This window comes from Sciurus carolinensis, chromosome 2, assembly GCF_902686445.1.
Source record: "Sciurus carolinensis chromosome 2, mSciCar1.2, whole genome shotgun sequence".
In the NCBI taxonomy this organism is placed as follows: Eukaryota; Metazoa; Chordata; class Mammalia; order Rodentia; family Sciuridae; genus Sciurus; species Sciurus carolinensis.
Window position 1 is genome coordinate 162960898 of NC_062214.1, and position 23089 is coordinate 162983986.

At 36.8% G+C, this 23089-nt stretch overlaps 1 protein-coding gene across 3 annotated transcripts in view; it reads right to left on the reverse strand.

Moving 5' to 3' along the window:
* Ppp2r5e (protein phosphatase 2 regulatory subunit B'epsilon) overlaps positions 1-16084 on the reverse strand; it is a 160949-nt gene extending 144865 nt beyond the window's left edge. For 2 of the 3 annotated variants that reach the window (XM_047538892.1, XM_047538889.1), the window contains exons 1-2: positions 15491-16084; positions 12875-13038 (exon numbers count right to left, since the gene is read on the reverse strand). In XM_047538892.1, the coding sequence (XP_047394848.1) occupies positions 12875-13031 (157 nt within the window). In that variant the 5' untranslated portion in view covers positions 13032-13038; positions 15491-16084. The remainder of the gene's footprint in view (positions 1-12874; positions 13039-15490) is intronic. The other variant, XM_047538891.1, reaches the window with a different exon arrangement.
* Positions 16085-23089: the final 7005 nt, after the last annotated feature.

Consider the following 23089-nt stretch of genomic DNA (forward strand, 5'->3'; position numbering starts at 1 on the left):
ATGCCAACCAAGAATCCTACAGCGAGGAAAATTAAGCTTCAGATTTGAAACTGAAATAAAAACTTCCATAAGCAAAAATTAAAAGAATTCACAACCAGAAAGCCTGCAACTCAGAATATTCTCAACAAAATACTCCATGAAGATGAAATGGAAAACAAAAAAAGTTAAAACCAATGAAGAAAGTAAATACACTAAGGAATAGTCAATCAAAGAGAAACTAATTCAAGTTAAAAACTAGAAATAAACCAAAATGACAAGGAACACAAATCATATCTCAATAATAACCTTGAACAATAATAGTCTAAACTCATCAACCAAAAGACAGATTGGCAGACTGGATTAAAAAACAAGACCCAACAATATGCTGTCTCCAAGAGACGCACTTGCAAAGAGCGTCTTCATCGCAAAAACATCCACAGACTGAAGGTAAAAGGATGGGAAATAACATCATTCACATGGATCGCATAAATACGCAAGGGTTTCTATCCTCATTCCAGATAAAGTAGACTTCAGATAAGTTAATCAGAAGAGACAAAGAAGGACATTTCATACTGCTTAAGGGAATTATATATCAAGACATAACCATCATAAATATTTATGCCCCAAATAATGGAGCATCTACATACATCAAACCCTCCTCAACTTCAAGAATCAAATAGACCACAACACAATAACTGGGTTTGAACATTTTTATTCATATGTATAAATACAAATGTGAATATATATGTAAAAATATATATGAATATTTAAGTAGATATGAATTTGTATATAGTTACTTTTCTTTTGAGATGGATGTTTACAGAGTTGGTAAGATGGATATGATTATGTACCTGAATATATATGAAAATATATGGATAGGACTCGGGTTGCCATTAGAACACATATACACACATATATGTATATATATGTGAATATATAAACATATACAGAATATATATGTGAAACAATATATATGGATCTTCAGTCATATTTATAAATTTTTGTTTAAAAGACTCACGATTATGGATAGGGTTAGGTTTAGTTCTGAGTTACAGTTTTGGTTTAGGGGACAGATTACCTCTGGAACATATATATCAATATATATGAATATAAATATGAATACAGAGATAATATTATATATAAAAATTCATAAATATTATTTTACCTATGGATATTTTTAAGGTAAGCAATATTGTTATATTACATGTGAAATCTGGGTTATGCCTATGGAAATGAGTAGATATATAAAATATCTATATGTTTTATGTGAATTTATGAATTTATATCCCCAAATACATAGGTACAGTCATGTAAAATGTTATGGTTTATATGTATAGCAGTTTCTCTGAGGTGTATTGGTAGGTATAGCACTAATGTAGAAAAATAGGGTTAGTTTAGGAATTGAACATTTTTATCCATATATAGGAATACAAAAATGAATATATATGTAAAAATATACATGAAAATATTTAAATGAATATAAATTTGTATATAGTTATTTTTCTTTTGAAATGGATATTTACAATTTGTTTTATTTATAGTTTATGATTCTGTAACTGAAAATATATGAAAATGTATAAGCAGCAATTTGGTTGCCATTAAGGTATATTCATATATACATGTATATGAATATATATAAACCTATATAGGAATATATATGTGAAAATATATATGGATATTCAAACTAAAAAAATAAATTAAAGTCTAATTCTCACAGCTCTATATGCTCTTATTTTTTTCCTTAAATGGGAATAAATCTATGTAATATATTAAAGGAATAAAAACAAACTGGAAAACACTAATAAGGATTTGCCATTGCACAGTTTTTCCAATAATTACGGTAGTTCATATTCTCTAGTTCCTATAATGTACCCAGACAGAACTATATTTTACCTGTTTCATGTCATTTAATCTGATTCTATGAGGTAGGTCCTATTACTCTCTCAATACTACAGATAAGAAAATCAAGGCATAATAGTCAAATAGGTGTGAGCAGCAGACCCAGAAATTAAACCCTGGTAAAGTATGACCCCAGGGTCTACATTCTTATGTGAAAGAGACCATCTGCCTTGCTTGAGTAATACATGCAAATTACACCATTCAATTAAGATGCTCATTACAGTCAGTGACTCGGGAAGCTGAAGCAGGAGAATCTCAAATTCAAGGCCAGACTCAGCAACTTAGCAAGACCCTGTTTCAAAATAATAAACAAAATGTGTTGGGGGTGTAACTCAGGGGTTGGGCTCCTGGGTTCAATCCCCAGAACCCCCCCAAAAAAATTATGTTCATTAAATGCTCAATTCTACTATAACATGAGAATAAAATTCCATATTTGATTTCAAACAATCTTCAAATACAAAAGGTGGAACAAAACTTAATAGTAATAGGATGCCATCTTTGTAAACAAAAGAACTACCCAGAGCCTTTTTGAAGTTATGTAGAAACTTTACTGATCTTTTTCAAGCACTACAAAATCTTATTACTAAGATGAACCAACATTATTAAAAATGTAAGTTTTACAAATGAGAGAAAACTGATCATAAAATCCTGCTCTAAAAGTCCATTATAAATTTCAGATATGCTAATCTCTCTTGCACTATATGAAGTCTGGTCATCTGATTAGCCTATAATTGATCCCCAAACACCAACAGATAAAAGGGATTCATTGTACTTAATATCTTTACTTCTGCAACACAAAATGATAAACCCCAAAGTAATGGACATAAAATCTACTCCATCCTTTCTCCACAACATATCACTTCTTTTTTTAACCTGAAACATGTGGAATTACCAGAGCACAAAACCACTCTCAGACCCTATATGTATATATGATTAAATGACTGGTATAACTCTACATCATGTACAACCAGAATGAGAAGTTATACTTCACTTATGAATGATGTATCAAAATGCATTCTGTTGTAGTATATAACTAATTAGAACAAATAAGAAAAAATTTTAAAAAACACTCAAGATTTTAAGTGAACAATCACAGCATTTGATCCTTTAAAAATAAAAAGGCTTCATTAAATAGATTCATATGATTTGGTGCAAGTTATAAGTTAAAACAAAATTTACATTAAAATTTATTTTATTAAAATAAGCTGGCCTGGATTTTGAAAATGTTTTATTATTTAGAAAGGAAAAAATATTGTGCCTATGTTACTATTACTTAACTAGTCAATTTCCACCTAGATGTCAACTAATAAGAAATATTTATTGAATGCAAACTACATACATGGCTAGATTATAAAAATAAGGTTTCTACACCAAAGATTATATTTCTTAACGGGGGGAGACAGATAACATACAAGTAACAAACAGATAAAATAATTTCAGATAAGAAACAATAGGAAGATATAAACTTCAAAGAAGACTGTTCTTAAAGATCGCCAAGGAAGATACCAAGGTAGTTTCATTAAGGTAAAACTTGAAAAATGCTATGGAGTCAGGGAAGAAAGTCCTAAGTAAAAAAAGGACCAACTCACCTATGAGAACACTCATTTGGCAGTTCAATATTTACATGCCCTGTTTTGGTTACATACTGGACAGACCCAACTCGTGATTTCTTTTACAGTTTACAATGCTTAATATAAGTGTCCACACATACACACAAGTAACACAATACTCAGAAAACAACGACAATAATTCTAATCTTTTAATCTAAGTCAAAAGCTATGGGGAAACTACGGGGAAAGAAAAAGAATGGAAGGGCTGAATTCTCTCCTCCAAAATAAAAATGCCCACGGAAGTAACCTTTACATAAAATTCTGGAGATTCTTGGAAACTTGAAGCCCATCCATGATGCATTGTCCCAACCAAAAACCATGTACATTAGGTTAAGAACTAAATGTAGGTTGAGCATCCCTAATCCAAAAATCTGAAATCCAAAATGCTACAAAACTGAAAGCTTTTCTAACACCAAAATGATACAATGGAAAATTCTATACATGACTGCACGTGACAGGCTGCAGTCAAAACATTTGTGCGCTAAAAATATTGTATAAAAAGTACCTTCAGGCTATGTATATGAGGTATATATAAAACATAAATGAAATTCATGTTTAGACTTGGGTCCCATCCCCAAGAGATCTCATTATGTAGCACACTGACCCTTGATTTAAGCTGTGTGGGTTCACTTACATAAGGAATTTTTTTTTTGGGGATTTGCAACAACTTGAAAAAAAAGAAAGATGAAGCTCCTAGGCTAGAAATGTCAAAAAATTAGGAAAAATGTATGTCATGAATGCATAAAATATATAACACCCTATTTTATAATTTACTACCATAAAGCATACACAAAATTACAAAAAGTTAACATCAGAACTTATGCACACGAACACAAACATACATGGCACCATTCACAATCAAGAGAAAGGTAAACAAATGTAAAAATGGGATATTAAAGCAAAACTACATAAAATTTACTGTTGTACACCTGTACTACTGTAATAATTTTATAGCCATCTCCTATTGCTTCTGCATTGAACTCAGGAGTAGAGTATTGGTTTAAAGTTGTGTAATACCTCCATGCAAACACTGCCTTCCCTCCAGTAAACTTCAAAGTGCCATCAAACGAAATCTCTTGGGTCAGGGATATAGCTCAGCAGTAGAGCATCAACCTAGCAAGTGTGAGGCTCTGGGTTCATCCCCAGCAACACAAAAAGGAGGAAAAAAAAGTGGTATCTCATGCTTCTTGTATATTTTTCACTACATATAATCCATATAACATTAAATATGTGTAATTGACTGTTCATGTTAAGACTTCCAGTCAACAGCATGTCATTAGTAGCAAAAAGTTTCTAGACAATCAACATTACACTGATGCTGGGTGCAGTGGCACACACCTATAATCCCAGTGACTCAGAAGGCTAAGACAAGAGAATAACAAGTTCAAGGCCAGCTTGGGCAACTTAGTGGCATCTTGTCTCAAAATAAAAATTAAAAAGGGCTGGAGCTGAGTGGTGGAGCACCCCTGAGTTAAATCCCCAATTTACCAAAAAAAGAAAAATATTTCACCAAGTTCATTTGGTAGCAAGCAGAACCCAGATTGCCCTATGCTCAGCCAATAGCCTAGCTGCCATCATGCCCAGAGAAGGAGGAGCACCTGCGCTGGCCACAGTTATCACCACCAAAAGTGTGAGCAGTAAGGCCAAGCCCCAGCAGCAACCAACCCTGTCCCATGCTAGCCCAGCACCACGGACAGCAGTACAGGAAACTGGCCCAGGAATAACTGCTGGCAGAGACAAGAAAGTCATCACAAGGAAGGTTTTTGGTTTTTTTCTTAATTTTTATTTAATCATTTTAGTTATACATGATAGTAGAACCTATTTTGATATATTTATACAAACATGGAATATAACTTATTCTAATTGGGATCCCAGTCTTGTGGATGTACACAACGATGAGATTCACTGTGGTATATTCATGAGAAAGTTATGTCAGATGCATTCTACTGTCTTTACAAGGAAGGTTTTACTGATATGCTTTTATAGATATGCTTTTATCAAGACAAATGACACCATAGCAGATATACCATATACAAGACTGCCAGAAAGAATAACCCCAGGAAGTACCTGCACAGATTAATAGACTGTGGAGCTTCATGTTGCTGAAGGGGAAAAGGACGTAGAGGTAGCAAATGTTACAGGCCTAGATGGAGTTCTAGTTTAAGGCAATAAATATGCAGAAGACCATAACCATTACAGATGCTATTCACATCAGAGGCGTTCTCTAGACAATTATCAGAACAGTAAGAATGGGAAAAGAACAAGGAAATGCTCTGAAGGCTAGGCCCAATAATGCTTGCCTTATCACAGGTGAAGGTTCCCACCTCATTACATGTGAGGCCCTTATTACCTGTGGGCCTCAATCACAGTATTGCAACCCTCCTGTGTGGAAAGTGAGTGATGGAGAGCGCCAATAGCCAGGTACTAGAGAACAAGGCTTGGGGGTTATAGACCCCCAGGGCCCATCTCACCAAAAATTCCTAGAGAGGAAAATAATGAAGAGAATAAGGCAAATCATACAGATGAGACCCCAGGTGAGCAGTCACCTCAAATACCAGCTGAGTATGTGTGCACTCCCTTGGCTAAGCAACAGGAGGCTCAGTAAATGTGGCCTTACCATCTCTGCCATCATCTAGTCACCCAAGAAGAAATGAACAGGAAATGCATGAAATGCAAAAAAGATGGGAACTTAAACCAGACACAGTGGCACACATCTGCAATCACACAGACAGGGGCATTGAGGCAGGTGGATCACAAATTCAAGGATAGCCTAAGCAACACAGCAAGATCTAGTCTCCAAATAAAAAAGGAAAAAAGGAAAAGCTCCCCTGGATTCAATTCTCAGTGCTAAAAGAAAAAGTAAATACAGACTGGAACTCAAACCAGGCGCAGTGGCTCACACCTGTAATCCCAGTGGCTCAGGAGGCTGGCAAGAAGACTGCGAGTTCAAAGCCAGCCTCAGCAACTCAGTGCGACCTTGTCTCTAAATAAAATACAAAATAAGGCTTAGGATGTGGCTCAGTGGTCAAGTGTCCCCAAGTTCAATCCCTGGTACCCAAAAGAAAAATGACTGGAGCTCAAGACCTTAAGAGCTTGCTTTTTGCAGGTTAATTACTTAAGATCTTTATTACCTATAGAGCATGAGGTTTTTATTATTTTTATTCAAAGACAGCTCTTTTTAGTAATAATAGATAGGTTGACTTTAAAGCCTGGTTTTTCCTCACTACACTCTTTAAAGTTTTTAAATTGTTTCATATCTGATCAAGTTGAGATTTTTTGAAGTTCATTTTCAATATGCAGTAAAAATTCCCAACTTGACTTTTTCTAAAAGTCAAAATGCCAAGTACCTATTAATAAAGGTCTTTAATATTTCTTAAATGCTATACTCAGATTCTCAACTGCACAGGGGAGGAGGTAGGTAGTCAAGGGACAAATATATATATGTAAATATTCCAAAATCCAAAAAAATCCAAAATAGGAAATGCATCTGGTCCCAAAGCATTTCACATAAAGGGTACTCAACCTGTGATTATCAAACACAGATAGAATGGAACATGAACACATGCCACTACTATACTTTTAAGTAATAAATAAGACAGGAACACTCTCGATATTGGCCTATATAACTATATGGAATTTTTTCAGTACTATAGAAACAAACTATTAGGATATATAAAGAAAACATACTCCCACCTAAAAATACATATTTGCTACAACTAAGTGTAATCATTCATACATGAAAATAATGTAGTTTGGCATTTGATTTTGGGCAAGATCTTTAACTCCTTCCCCAAAAAAATATATTACCAGAGTCTCTCAAAAGTGCATAAAACTAAACTTCAACACATTGACTTACAGATGTTCTTCCAGTTCAAAAGCAAAGCTTATGATTATTTTTTAACACACACACACACACATCAATTTAGATGCCAAAAAAACATACATCTTGCCGGGTACAGTGGTGCATGCATATAATCCAAGTGGCTAGGGAGGCTGAGGCAGGAGGATCGTAAATTCAAAGCCAGCTTCCGCAACTTGGCAAGGTCCTGAGCAACTCAGTGAGACCGTCTCTAATAAAATACAAAAAGGGGCTGGGGATGTGGCTAAGTGGTTAAGTGCCCCTGGGTTGGATTCCCAGTACCAAAAAGGGGAAAAAAAAAAAAAAAATCATTAATCCAAGGCACAAAGAAATCAATGGTTTTCAACCTATTTAGAGTTATATACCCCATTGAAATCTGAAAAATTGTACTGAATGACCCCACTTAAAAAAGACATATGCATATAATATGTAAATATAATTTTAGGCTGCTCACTGCATTTCAAATTCAATCAAAGTTTTAAGAATCTCTATACCTACTACAGAAGAATATTATGACTGTTGCTGCTAGGAAGGGAAGCTAGAATAAGATCAAGAGGAAGGAAGATTTTTCACTACACATACTTTTGTACCTTTTGAAATTTAAAGCATGTATTTAACATATACAAAAAATGAGTAAATTAAAAAGTTACACTAAATATTATGGCAAGATATCAGTGCTATATATGAAAACCTGCTGATAAGGTTATTTAGAATAGCTAGCATACTAAATTCAAAACATTTACACTTTTTTTAATGTTTTGGTTGAAAGGAATCATGACTACAAAACCATGCTTCAGTTTATAATTTTCAGAGAAATTTCCAATTTTGATATTTTGCTAGGAAAATGTCAAAATAATTCCATATTATTCATATTCTAACTTCCAAAATCCCAGATAAAATAACAATAGCTAGTGTCTATTGAATGTGGCACCACCACAGCTATTGATTTGCATCATCCTCTTCATTTTATAGATAACCAAGACTTTCAGGAGTTAACTCACTTGCCCAAGACAAACACAGCTGTGGGTGAACTAAGACTCTTTCAGGCCAACAAAGCCCATGCAATTTTCCCTGTACCACAACGAATCACAAAGCACAAAGATGGTAAACACTAAAACATTTAAGAGATTATTATTATAAATGCACCTTAGTGCATTAGCTCTTTATAGAAATCTGGAATTATACTGCACATTTTAGTTTTACACTACACAAAGCAGATACAAAAGACAAGACTTCAATCATTAGAAAGGCATAAAAACCACCTTTAAATTGTAATTCTTACAAACTATCACCCTAAAAAATAAAAATGTAAGCTGAATATTAAGCTTAATTTTTTTTTTTTAGTGATTTTGGGGCTGGAGATATATAGCTCAGCGGTAGAGAGATTGCTTAGTATATGCTAGGCCCTGGGTTCGATCCCCAGCAAGGAGAAAAAGTGGAGGGAAAAACATGCATCCCCTAACCAGGTATTACTATTACTTATTAACAGAAGTATGAGCATTTGTGTGTGGTGTGTGTGTATGTGTGTGTTTGCCTAAGTGTTAATTTTGACTGTCATTATTCTGTAGTCTTACCTAGATAACTGTCAAAAACTGCTGCATGTCCTGCTGTGTAGACACAAAGAAAATGTCCAAGTCTTTACTTTCTTATCAAAAACCTAAAATGTTAAACTTCTACTGGGTTTTCCTCATCAGGAAAAATGAGGAAGAGTCATTCAGGTTAAAAAATGTTAGAACTCTCCAAAGACACATTCAGAAGTAAATCAAAATCGAAAAATTCAAAATGTCTGTAATTTGCAAAGTTCATGTAATTCATTACACATAGCTGAGCCAAGTCACTCACTAGATATTTATACAGAACTACATGGTGCTGTTACTGTCTACAGAAAATAACAGTGATGCAAAATTCAAAACCCCTCGTACAAGGAAAAAAGGGCAAAATACAAAACTTTCCCTTCGCTTTGTTACAGTATTGTCAGAAAACAAACTTTTAAAATGCTAAGAATTGGGCTGGGGAGATAGCTCAGGCGGTAGAGTGCTTGCCTTGCAAGTACAAGGTCCTGAGTTCAATCCCCAGCACCGCAAAAAAAAAAAAAAAATGCTAAGAATTAAAGTAGTATTATAAGTGTCAAACACTGTAATGCATAAACATTTGGACAATACATATACAAATCAAGTGATTATTAACGTTTGATATTTGCAAATTTCAAAAACTTCATATTAAAGACAATTATGCTTACACAATTTCCATATTCAAACACCTCTGAAGTTAAAGAGTTTGATATGTCTTTTACTTTATTCTTTAAAGCAATTCATAAAATTCAATTGCAACTTTAATGTATCCCAAATAAAGTTAACTCAAACCTTCTAAATTAGTAAAGAAATATTACAGAAAATTAAATTAATTATCTATTCTTCAGCATGCATATACAATTTATTCTGGTCTTTCCTACTTCAAATTTTAAAAAAGACTGAAAAAACAAATTCCTATGTTCTTTCTGTATTCTATAAAATTACTTCCAAAAAGTTAGTGAAAACAGGACACACAGAATTCACTATAAGGAAAACAAAGGTCATTTAACAAACTCTACATTCACTATAAAAATCAACAGCAAATACGTATTTCTACGTATAATTGTACTTCTTTATTATTTTATAGATATGGAAATCTTATTTGTGGAATATTTTCCAGAATATTTACCTAGAACATCCTTTCTACACAATAATCAATTTGAGTCAATCTAAAAACAAGTTTGTGGGTGTCTAGTCCTATTGTTTTCTAATTCTCCCACAATAGCAAAATACACAAATTCACAAAAAATAATATTCTTGAAGAATTCTCAGAAAACTTTTAATTTAGCCTCTAAAACTGAGAAAAATATTATGTACAGACAATAAGCACATGAAAATATATGTTCAACATCATTAATCATTAGGTAAATGCAAATCAAAAGCACAATGAAATGCCACTTTGCATCTTATTTTTAGAAAAAAATAAAAAATGGAAAATAACAAGTGTTAGAGGATGTGGGGAAATTAGAACCCTTGTGCATCACTGATGAGAATGAAAAATGGTGCAGCTGCTCTGGAAAACCATATGGCAATTCCTCAAAAAAATTAAACATGATCCAGCAGTTCTATTTCTAAGTATGTACCCAAAAGAAATAAAAGCGGGGACTTTCACGGATATTTCTACACCCATGTTCACAGCAGCATTATTCAGTCAAAAGGTGAAACCAACCCAAATGTTCACTGATGAAGGAATGGGTAAACAATATGTAATACATACATATACTGAAATATTATTCAGCCTTAAAAAAGAATAAAATTCTAGTTGGGCAGAGTAGTGCACACCTGTAATCCCAGGACTCGGGAAGCTGAGACAGGAGGATCACAAGTTCTTAGCATGGCCCTAAACAATTTAGTGAGGCCCTAAACAACTTAGTGAGATCCTGTCTCAAAATAAAAAATAAAAAGGACTACGAATGTAGCTCAGAGGTAGAGGGCCCCCAAGTTACATTTCTAGTACCAAAAATAGTAATAACTGTAATAATAATAATAAAATTCTAACATATGCTGCAACAAGAATGAACCTTGAGCACATTATGCTAAGTGAGCTAAGCCAATCACCAAAGGACAACTGCATGACTCCACTTAGAGGAGGTACCTGGAGGACTGAAATTCAGAGACAAAAAGTACAATGGTGGTACCAAGAACTAGGGGTTAGGGGAAAACAAAGTGTTTAATGGGCACAGAGTTTCAGTTGGGGAAAACGAAAAGATTGTGAAAAATGGATGGTGGTGATGGTTACACAACAAGGTAAATATATTCCATACCACTATATTGCAAACTTAAAAATGGTTAAAATGGTACATTTTATATTGTGTTTTACACAATTAAAAAAGGGACAGCAGAGTATTAATACAGGTTCAAGTGTTTCTCATGCATGTCTCTTTCACTACCTATAAAACCAACACCTTGGCTATGAATAGTCAGTTAAATTCTAATTGAAATGTTTACCATGAGCCCTGAGAAATTAATGCAATAATTAAGTTTTCAAATTAGTTTAATCTAGGCTTTCAAAAAATAAGCCTTCAGGAGGGGGTGGGGGAAGGAAAGATAGCAGAATGACACAGTATTACCCTATGTATATGTATGATTATATGACTGGTGTGAATCTACATGGTGTACAACCATAGAAATGAAAAGTTGTACCCCATTTGTGTACAATGAATCAAAATGCAGTCTGTAAAAATAAAAATTTTTTTAAAAAATAAACCTTCACCAGATCTAGATGATCATACCAATTACATGTCTACTTCAGATTCAATGGTATTAAAGAATCTAATGCATCTCCCCAATTGTGAATTTCAAACATTGGTGGTTTTATCCCAGAATTTTTCCTTAATTTTCCTTCTGAAGCCTCATACAAACTACTGTCATTTTGGCCACCAAAATCTTTATAGGCAAAAATCTTCTCTTCTCCCCCAAAGTTCATAAAAGTCCATCTTTACTAAATGACAGATAAATCATCTTTACAGTATTAGTTTTATTTAGTTTCCACCAACTGCAAATATAAACATTGGAATCTTATTTATGAATTGCCTTCTCTCTTTAAAAAAAAAAAAAAAAAGTGTTCGCATGGGAAAAACAGGCTTGAAATATCCTAGGTTAAACAGTGAGGATCTTTTCCTGTCACATTCCAGTTTTTCTTATATCATCTGAAAATAAACATGCATTAATGAACTAGTAAATGTCTGGTTTTCCTAAACTACTGAAATCTATTGTGTTGTTCATGTTCCCTTCCTCCCCATTCAAATATTCAGCAGTCAAAATTCCATCTTCAAAGGTAGATCCTAAAAGTTTCCACATTATAACAGCCATTGTCCTAATACATTTCAAATAACATCTGTTCATAAACATGAGGCAAATACATGAATATTTAAAAGGACAAACACTATCCATATACTAAAACAAAAGATTAAAGATCTTATTTAGAAAAATAGCAGTTCTTAATGGACTCCAGAAGAACTATTAGGCAAGTATGATCATCATATACTTTTTTTATTTCTACTATATGAAAACAAGAATGCATTACTCAATTATAAATTTTCATTTTTAAAACTAGCTTTTTTCAAAACCATTTTCTTCATGTTACCATCTTCTTTACTTCCTAAGACAATATAATTTGTAGTTGTCATTGCACACAGTGCATCCACCTAAATGTCAGCAAAAGAAAAAATGAAAAACACAAACCCAGACTCTGCCATTAAGTTTTTTAACTTAGTTTGAGAGTCTCCTCATAAGTTTCTCTTCATTTGTCCACAGCTATTTAGAATGAATTGAGCTTTTAAAAAAGGAAAATAAGTATACTTGGTCACACACACCAGTAACTTGATGTGTCTGAAGCCTCCCATCCTTTCAATTTGCAACACAAAATTTTAACAGATATGAAACTGTACAAAAAAGGAAATTACATAGATACAAAAAGATCAACTGAAAAAGAATCACCTGGTCATGAGCCTTACCTTTTAGCAGCGGCAGAGGTGTTAACTCAATAGGCTTGCCTTGAGACCTAAACTGCGAGGAACTTTGTGACCTCTTCTGTCTGGCTTTTCTGACGGACTTCCGAGAAAATCCGTCTACTTTATCCACTGATGGAGGAGTAGTTGGTGCTGAGGACATATCCCTACTGAAGAGAAAGAGGTATCATAAACACTTTCCCAAGGTGGAAGCATACATGGAATTACATAAATTCTAAAATTCTCACATATAATAATCATGAAAATAAGAATATGTGCTATAGTAGGTAAATAAGGCAAGCACAGTGGGGCATGCCTATAATCCCAGCAACTGGTTGAAACTGAGGCAGGATTATAAATTCAAGGCCAGCCTCAGCAACTCAGCAAGGCTCTAAGCAACTCAACAAGATCCTGTCTCAAAATAAAAAATAAAAAGGGCTAGAGATGTAGCTCAGTGGTAAAGATCCCTGGATTTAATCCCAGTACCATTAAAAAAAAAAGGTAAGTTATTTAATTAAAGAAAGTCTTACAAGAAAACATGAGAATTTTGTGAAAAACAGTAATTACTATCATATAAACAATATCATAACCCAAATGTTTGTGCTACTCCATTCAAAGCAATAAAATGATGTTCATCTAGACTTGAAGACCTCTATGCTATCTGCCCAATTTAATTGCAAAGCTCGTCTCATGGTTGTTGAAGTAATTTTGAAGTTATTCTGCAGCTGAAAAATTCCCACAGATAAATTTTCCTAACATATTTAATATTATGCATAGACTTTGGGGTTGAAACCCTTACTGTACTTCAAGAATCTACACCACTGTAACATGGCAAGGTGCATTTACAGTTATTGAAACTAAGTATGACTATTAACACAACTTGCAGTGTTTGCTACCATGAACCACCACACTGCAAATGAGGACAGGCTAGATCCCTCATAAGCAAAACACACAAAAGGCATAATTAAAATCATTTTAAAGAAGTCTTCCTTTTGAATGAAGCCATCTTAAGTTATTAAAGCATAATAATCAAAACCATTAGAAACCATGCACCAAGGTGAACTGAAAACATAATTTCACAGCCTTAGACAACCAAGTTGAGTTCCCTTGGGGTTTAGACTTTGAAGTTCAAATACCAATTTCATTCCATCAAACTGATAGAACTGAACAGTTCTTTTACTTTTTAACCCTCTCAAAAAATTAAAATGAAGGCTATTAAAGGCTGTTTCCTAAAAGTAACAAGTATTAGGCTCAATTTCATTCACCAAGTTAAATAGATGCACGGCACTGAGATTCCATGCAAGATTAATGGCAGACTCTGATAGAAATAAAATATACAGGGGAAATGCTGAAATGCAATTACTCATGTGTCATTCCAATACATAAAACAGTGGTTTTTAACTTCTACATAAGAGCAGAGAAGAGGTTGTGATTGTGGCTCAGTGATAGAGCACTTGCCTAAAGTGTGAGGCACTGGGTTCGATCCTCAGCACCACCTAAAACTAAATAAATAAAATAAAGGTACTGTGTCCATCTACAACTAAAATAAACAAATAAATAATAACAGTATGGGAGTTCCTTCCTAAATGTGCAAGACTAAAAAAAGTTACCTGAATTATCTGCATTCTGGCAAAGTAAAAACAAAAAGCACAGAGAAGTGCAGGATACCTATGATGTCAAGGAATGGAAATTTGAGGATTTCCTTGATAGTCTTTCATTAAAAACTGTTTTTAAATGTAACTTATCTTTCAACATAATGTGACATTCAAAATGGAATTGCAAACTATGAATACTATAGAAAATGTATGCTCATTTTAAAATAAAATGACTGCATCAGCAAGAAGCGCCACATCACATTTGTATGTTGTAAATTTAGGAGCGGATTTTCCAATCTTGAAAGTGAATTATTTAGATTTCATTCTAACCCTAACAACACAAGACTTCTGCAAATCCTGTTCCTCCATCACTCTGTCTCTTCTTTATTCATCTCCCACCTCTAAGGACGAAATGAAGTTAGCTTTTTTTTTTTTCTTAAATCATTTGCCACTTATGTCCCCAACCTAGAACAAACGTCAAGGATATCAACCCTAAAAAGCATAGCTGAATCGAATGTAAGGGAACAGCGGGTCCGTGCAAAGCCCAGAGAAACAGGTTTCACCTAAGCCAGGGAGCCCAAAGCTTTATCATCCTCTCAACAGCGGGCACCGGGCAGTTCCAAGGCTCAGGATAATCCCGCGGGGGGTGGGGGGAGGTTTAGCTCTAGGGATGCTTACATACACCCCAAGCCCTGGAAAAGACACGCTGCTACAGAATCCTCCTCACTACACAACCCCCCCCCCCTTTTCCCCACCCCCGCCAGTGGAAAAAGGGGGACAAGAAAACGCCTCCAATCTCAAAAGGTGGAGAAAAAGGGGAGAGGGAGGTAGAGTGAATGAGGTATCATCAGAACCATCTGCAGGTAAATCAGACAAGTGCGACCGGCGCTCCTCTCCCGCACCCCACCCCACCGCACCCCTCGCCTGCCTGGGCCAGGCCTTCCCAAGTCCGGTGCCCTGCAGGTTCCCCAGGAGAACCGGGAGGAAGGGAAGCGGGCAAGCCGCGGTGCTGGAGGAACGAAGTTACCTTGAAGCTTCTGGGGAAGAATCCAAAGATGATCTGTGGTTTCGAGGGGCGGGATAAGGGCGAAGGGGCCGCAGCGGGGGCGAGCGGTGGGACCCGGAGGTGCAGGGGGAGGGAGGTCCGGGCAGCTGCGGGGAGCCCGGGGCGACGGCTGTCCGGTGCGGTGTCCCTCCGGTTCCGCGGCGGCGGCGCTTCTAGGCCTCAGGGCCGGACCCGAACCTCAGCGCTCCGGCGGCAGGGGCGGCGGCGGCCTCACGATCCTCCCCCGCGGGCCCGTCCCATCAAATCGGCACCGACCCCGTTGCGGCTCCGCCGGTGGTTCCTCGCTCACATTCCCGGCGGGCGGCGCCTCAGCTCGTAGCCCCGGACCCAGCGGCGGCGGCGGCGGCGACGTGGGGAGGGGGGGAAGGGAGGGAGGAAGACTGGATCTGCAGCAGCAGCAGGCAGAGGAGTCGGGAGGAGGAGGAGGAGCCGCTGGAGCAGGAGCCGCCGCTGCCAGAGCCGCCGTTCGCTACCCGCGGTGGGTCCTAGTCAATGCCCCTTTCTCTCTCCTATTGTCAATATCACCGGGCGGCTGGGTCCATGGCACACGCTCAACCGAACCTCCTAACTAGCAGAGCCCGCCTCCGACGCCCACCCACTGGAGACTTCAAACGGGAAGCGAGGCCTCATTGGCCGGCGTCTGCCTTCACTCCCCTGCCAGCACGTTCGGCTGAGAGCTGAACAGGGACTGGCGGCGGGGGGGGGCGGAGAAACAGGAGGGTGGGAAGAGAAGAGGCCCAGGATTGGGCCGAGGCGTGAGGGACCCGGATGCAGCAGCGAGCTCGGGCCGCGCGGCCGCAGCTTCCGCCAAGCGGCTGGGTGGGCTGAAGTGGTGAAAGTAGGGTGCCGCGACTTTGGCTGAGTCTGAGAGGCGCTCCTCAATTCCGGAAGATGTGTCACTGGCATATCAGCAAGAAAGGCTCGGTGCATTGGGAGCCTTTGGACTGCTGTCCTCTTCAACCGGAGGATTCCGAGGGCTCGGGTGGGCGAGACCCTGGGCCTTGATCCGCCCCCTTCAGTGGCTAGTGTGTCCCCTGGGGGCTCCAAGAGTTCCATTCAGGACCTAACCACACGCCGCGTAGAAAGAAATGAGATGCCCCGCCCGCGCTAGCGTGCCACTGCTAGTATAAATGGGTCCCTTGAATCCCGCTGGGAAAACCCCTGCAGCTTCTCCCCACAGAACCTCGTAGGAGGCCTGAGCCTGACACCGAAATTTAAACCCCCAGGGTCTGGGCGAGAGTTGAATAACGCTTTACCTTCTCTCTCACCTCATCTCCTTTCTCTAAGTGTCTGTTTTGAATATTAGCTCCCTGAAGCTCGTTGCAGGTCTTCGTGGTGGCCAGCGTTCATTTAGTTTTTGCAGAAGGGAACACTGTCACCAGGCTAACCTCATTGGCCAGCTGGCTGCTTCAGAGTCAGGAAGACCCAACTGCAAACTGTGGGAGCTTTTAATTGACAAGTGGAGTCCCTAACAGTTTAACGAAGGAGACTTCACGTACCTCTATCTAGAACTTGTGATAAAATATTTACAAATGTGCTTGCATCTTCGGTGAACCCTAGGCCAAAATGGTGCATTTCCAGAGAATATTCTTAGATTGTCCGTCTGTTTGAATGCATGCTACATACATTTTTTGAGGAAAAAAAGAAATCCTGAATGCAGACTACAAACATCAGGCTGCCAATTGTTTGAAACGCGGACCATGGGGGAGGGGTGGATAAAGAAAAAAATAAACATTCCGAATTCCTCAACTCAGTGATAACCACCGTTTGCATTTTGGTGTACTTCCTTCAAGAATAGTTTTCCTTTTATGTTAACGTGGCGTTCTGTAGCATAATTTCCCCCCATGATATAATTATCATGTTTTCTGTAGGGTTGGGTAATGGAACTGTATATAAAGTTCTGTGTAACACATATACAAATGACAGCAAAAAATGCATTTGTGTTTCTCTTGTCTATCTAACGCTCAATTGTTGCAAATTTATATGCCTGCGCCCAAAAATGACTCGAGTGGAAAAATGATTTTTGTGCCATGAAAGATAAATATATTCCTGCTAAAAACTCAAATGGGAAATGCCAAAAGGTGACTCTTAGATGGAAACCGGCTCCCCCTACTGTCTCCAGATGATTGGCCACTGTATAAACTTATGCCCATTTTTGCTCCGATAGATATGGTTACCTGTAGACCAGATAAAACTGTATAGAATACCACCAGTCTGGTGTCTACCTTCAAGAAACTTATATTTCCATATCTTAGTCTTCATGAAAGTTCAGTATCCCAGCCAAGCAGAACCTATTTCCTCAATCTCTTGATTGAGGGTAAATGTAGGATTAAAACCAAGAAAGATTTGAAGCCAACTCAATTTCCCTTGGCAACAGTTGAACCGTTAAAAAGTAGTGCATGTTTGAAATGCTCACAGCTGTTGCTTAGAACATTTCACATTTTGTAGAGTGAGGGTTTTGCTTGCAAATTATGGATCTCTATAAAGACAATTCATTTCAAAGTCATTTCATTTTCTATAAAATGGCTGAGCAACTGAAATGAGCAGGTTTTTTTTTTAATGGAAACATCCTTGCCTATGTGAGAATTTATTTTCTGAACCAATAATTTTTAAGGCAGTCCATGCATCCAAAGGGTGTGTATACTCCAAAGATACTACCAAGCAATTTATTTGTTATACAGGAGAAAAAAATAATGAGGGCATCTACTTATGCTTAATTCTACTCAAAAAATAATAATAATAACATTAAGATAACTAATATATACAGAACAAGCAGCCCTTCTCTTGGTCCATGAAATGGTCCCTTTGCAAGAGCAGCATAAGAGATTGTCCTGAGGGAAAAGAGATACTCATTCCCAGAGATTGGTAGTGGTGATCCCATCTAGTAAACCCCCATCAACCTGTTGTAATTTACTGCAGTTTTCTGGATTAAATTAAGTGTATTTACTAACTATATTATCTAGGTTTCATTAAATTAAACCCACAAAATAGACAAGTGACTTTACAAGAGTTTTGCAAGGAAACCACAATGTATACAAATAAATGATAGAACTAAGGCTTTTAGTATCAAATTTTTGACAGTCACATTTTAAAGTTAAAATGACATTCTAATAGGTCTAACCAAACTTTGACTAAAAGGTAACAAAATCATCAAAAAGACTATTTGAAATGTGGACTTACATTTACTACCATTAACAACTGTATATCATGACTTATAAGCTAAATGATGGTACTGTATGTGTACTTTATGACCAAATACACACATAATTAGAAGAATATACTCAAAAAAATATACTGATAAGAATGCATGATTTAAAAGTTTAGAGACTGCTATTCTAGATAATATAAAAAGAAATACTTTATAACCATTTGGGAGATGATTATCAAGTGACAAAATGCAGTTCATTGTTATCAGATGAAAGCATTCACTTCCCAGATATGAAAACTGATCTTATCATTAATATAGATTAATCTATTGGTAACCTGGCCATGCGATTAGAAGACACAGACTATCAAATTTTGGCTGACTGGTGAACTAAGGAAGGGCTAAGGTAATAAACAGAAGTAGCATCAAACCAATAATCAATAAGACACCAATCTTCAGAGTTAAAGAAGCCCAAATTGATTGTGTGGAGGACAGGAGTACATGAGGCTGGTTGTTGTAAATACAGTGAAAAAAAATGAGGCAATGACTGTTTTCTTTGGGAAAAAAAAATCATAAACACGCACACACACACACACACACACACACACACACAATTAGTGTAAAAAAAGGAACATTTGGTATCTTTTTTTTTTTTTTTTTTGGTTGGGGGTACTGGGGATTGAACTCAGGGGTACTCAACCACTGAGCCACATCCCCAGTCCTATTTTGTATTTTTATTTAGAGACAGGGTTTCACTGAGTCTCACTGAGTTGCTTAGCACCTCACCCTTGCTGAGGCTGCCTTTGAACTCATGATGCTACTGCCTTAGCCTCCCAAACCACTAGGATTACAAGCTACAAGCGTGTACCACCTCACCTGGTGTGGTATCATCTTTCTTTGAGCCACATCTACTAGGATATACCTTTAGAAGTCAATTTCTTGGGTCATAATTTAAATATTGCAGTTACATTTTTGGATGTGCTTCAAGGGTTATAGCTTTTTCATAGCTTTCCATGTGATTAATATACATAATTATTGCTTGAAGTTTAAAATGTTTAGGTTCCAGTTCTCTACTTAGCAGTTTGAGCTGCAATCCAGAATGACTATCAGAAGACCTTTGCATTGTCTTCAGGAGAGGACCCATGTCATCCACCAGGGTCAAGGAAGGGAGAGCGACCTTCCATCACTAATAGTGAAGGAAAGTTGGTGGGGGGCAGAAAGAAGAGAAAACCAGTTTCAATAGCATTTTATTTCATACAGGATAAAATAATGTGCCAGAAACAATACTTTTGCCTGTAAAATAGCCAATTTAGATAATTAAATGGCCTAATTATAAACCTTATGAGGAGCACACAGACTCTTGAGATCAGAGGTTATCCAGCTCTGACAGGAGCTAGAGCAAATTATTCACTCCTCCCAACCTTGGTTTCTTCACCTATAAATAAGCAAATTAACAGTTCCTTTTTTTTTTTTTTTTTTGGTGCTGGGGATCGAACCCAGGGCCTTAGTGCTTACAAGGCAAGCACTCTACCAACTGAGCTATCTCCCCAGCCCCAAATTAACAGTTCCTAACTGATAGGATGGTCATCAGATTTAAATGAGGTTATACATTTATGCTAGTGCCTACATATGTTAACTGCTTGATAATTAGTTATTACCATAACCATCCATTTACTTATTTTTGTTGTTGTTGATGGATCTTTATTTTTATTTATTTATATGTGGTGCCGAGAATCAAACCCAGTGCCTCACACATGCTAAGCAAGTGCTTCACCACTGAGCCACAACTCCAGCCCCCATTTTCTTATTTTTAATACTCTTTATCCATCTAAAATTTTTTCCTTAAGCTTCCTTCCCCTCCCCCTCAAAATTTTATTTTGGCATACCTCTTGTAGCACGAAGAAAACAAAGAGCAAGGAAACCAGAAACATGCCTTTCAATCCACTTCCTCACTAACTGATAGAATATGTGTAGGAGCATTCAATAACAATAGCTCATATACTTCTGAAAGTTAAAAAATAAAAAAGTTGACAACATCATTTCAGAGCTTTATCTTCGTTTCTAATTTATATTCCCTTAAGAAGCTCAAATCAGTTTTGTTCTATTTTTCTTCCCTACCATAACTTCTAGAACTGCACTAGGACCAAAAGCTCTGGTGTCTAGTCTTAGCCCTGCCTTTAATGATGGTCTAGTCTTAATGTGATAGTCATGTGCTTCCCACACATCCCCTTTTTTCTTTGAGGACCACACTCTCTCACATTTCACGTGATCCTGGAGGAACTCTTGGTCACAAGGCTTCCCTCTTCCTACCCCCCAGAGAAATGGGTACATGAGTCAAAGGAATTAGTTGGATCTTCCCCAAGATTTGCTGTTTACATGCTGGAAGAACAGAGAGTGAGATCAGAGGTTATCCACCTCTGACAGTTAGGAACTAAGGCAAATTATTCACTCCTCCCAATCATGGTTTCCTCACCTGGAAATAAGCAAACTAACAGTTCCTAATTCATAGGATAGTCATCAGATTTAAATAAGGTTATACATTTACTACAATACCTAGCATATGTTAATCTTCAAAAATTACTCATTATTACTAGTTATTACAATCATTCATTTTCTTATTTTTAACATTCTTTATCCACCTAGAAATTTTTCTTTATGTTTTCTTATCTGCATAGAAATGATGTAAATTGGAGTCATATGGAGTGGCACACACCTGTAATCCCAACAACTTGGGAGGCTGAAGCAGGAAGATCCCAAATCCAAAGCCAGCCTCAGCTTTGCTTAAGTTGCTTAAGGCCTTAAGCAACTTAGCCATGTGGCTCAGTGGTTAAATCCCTAGTACCAAAAAAAAAAAAAAAAAAAAAAATGATGTAGTTGGAACTACTTGTGACTAAAGCCACATCTTGTGGGAAGCCAACCCCTTGGAAGAAATGCAGCATATACCAAGTTCTAACAACATTGTTGGAACTGCTGGATTTTGCTATTGCTGAAACTCATTTCCCATATATAAGTCAAAAACAATTTTTCCCTTTTAATTTAATCCACTGTGGAGTTGGATTTCTATAATGTACACCCAAAAGAATTCTGAATAATATAATAATATGCAGGCAAGTCCCACTTAACTGCTTCATGCTTCAATTTATTTTAAGCCTGGAACTTGGGGTTTTCTACAAGTTGAACAAAATGAAGTATTAAAATTAAATCTAATCTTACCAGGCAAGGTGGTCCACACCTGTAATTCCAATGTCTTGAAGAGCGAGGCAGGAGGATCACAAGTTCAAGGACAGCCTCAGCAATTTAGGGAGGCCCTAAGCAATTTAGCAAGAGCCTGTATCAAAAATAAAATTAAAAGGCTGGAGATATGACTCGATGGTTAAGTGCCTCTGGGTTAAATTCCTGGCACCAAAAACTAAAAAATAAACAAATCTAATCTTATGCACGAAAGGGAATCATTTAAAGTGACCCTGCCAGGAATTCTTTCCTAATGTAACTCATCAAGTTTATTTGTGTGGTTTTTTTTAAAGTCCAGATTCAAAGTAGGTATTCTTAAGAATTACACTTGCAGAACTGAGTTGTATAAGTCCTTCTAGAACACAGATATGTAAGATAGGAATTAATTGAACAGAGATCTACCAAATGTGAAAATCAGCACTATTCTTTAGCAAACTATCTGCTAACTTCGAAAAGTTTATTTTTACCTTTTTCTCTTGAAACACTAAGGTCATATTTTCTATAATTCAATCTGTAGTTGAAAGCTACAGTTAGGGTTCTTATCTATTTCTTATAGAGAAAGAACATTGTTTTTAAGGTGATAAAATTGGGTAAAAATCTGTGAACATACAAATGATAACTAAAGTGTTCTAAAACAGCAAGATAACAAAAAGAGGGTACAAACTTAAATCCGAGCACACTGATACTAAAACAAAATAAACATTTAAGGTCAATGTATATAATCTTGCATGGTACTGGTAATTACAGTTGCAAACATCTGCATAGCAGTGCAGTGCAGTTTCATATGTGCTATTTAGTTTGAGCCTTAACTGTTGGCACATATTGTTTTCATCTTATAAGTAAGTAAGCTGGGCTGGGGTTGTAGCTCAGCACCACATAGAAATAAGTAAATAACATAAAGGTATGTGTCCATGTACAACTAAAAATTATTTTTAAAAATAAGTAAGAAAACTGAGAATCAGGGAGGTTGCCCAATGACAGATAGCTAGTATGTAGTAGAATCACAATTCAAATACTTCCAAGGGCCAAATCTCTTCACACTCTACCAAGTTACCTCTGTTTGCTAACAATATATCCAAGTAATCGAACATTATTATTTCCTTCTTACAGAAAGAAAGGCTACTAAAATACGCAGGTTAAATATCTTCTATGAGGTCATAACTTAAAGAAAGTAGAAACAGTGG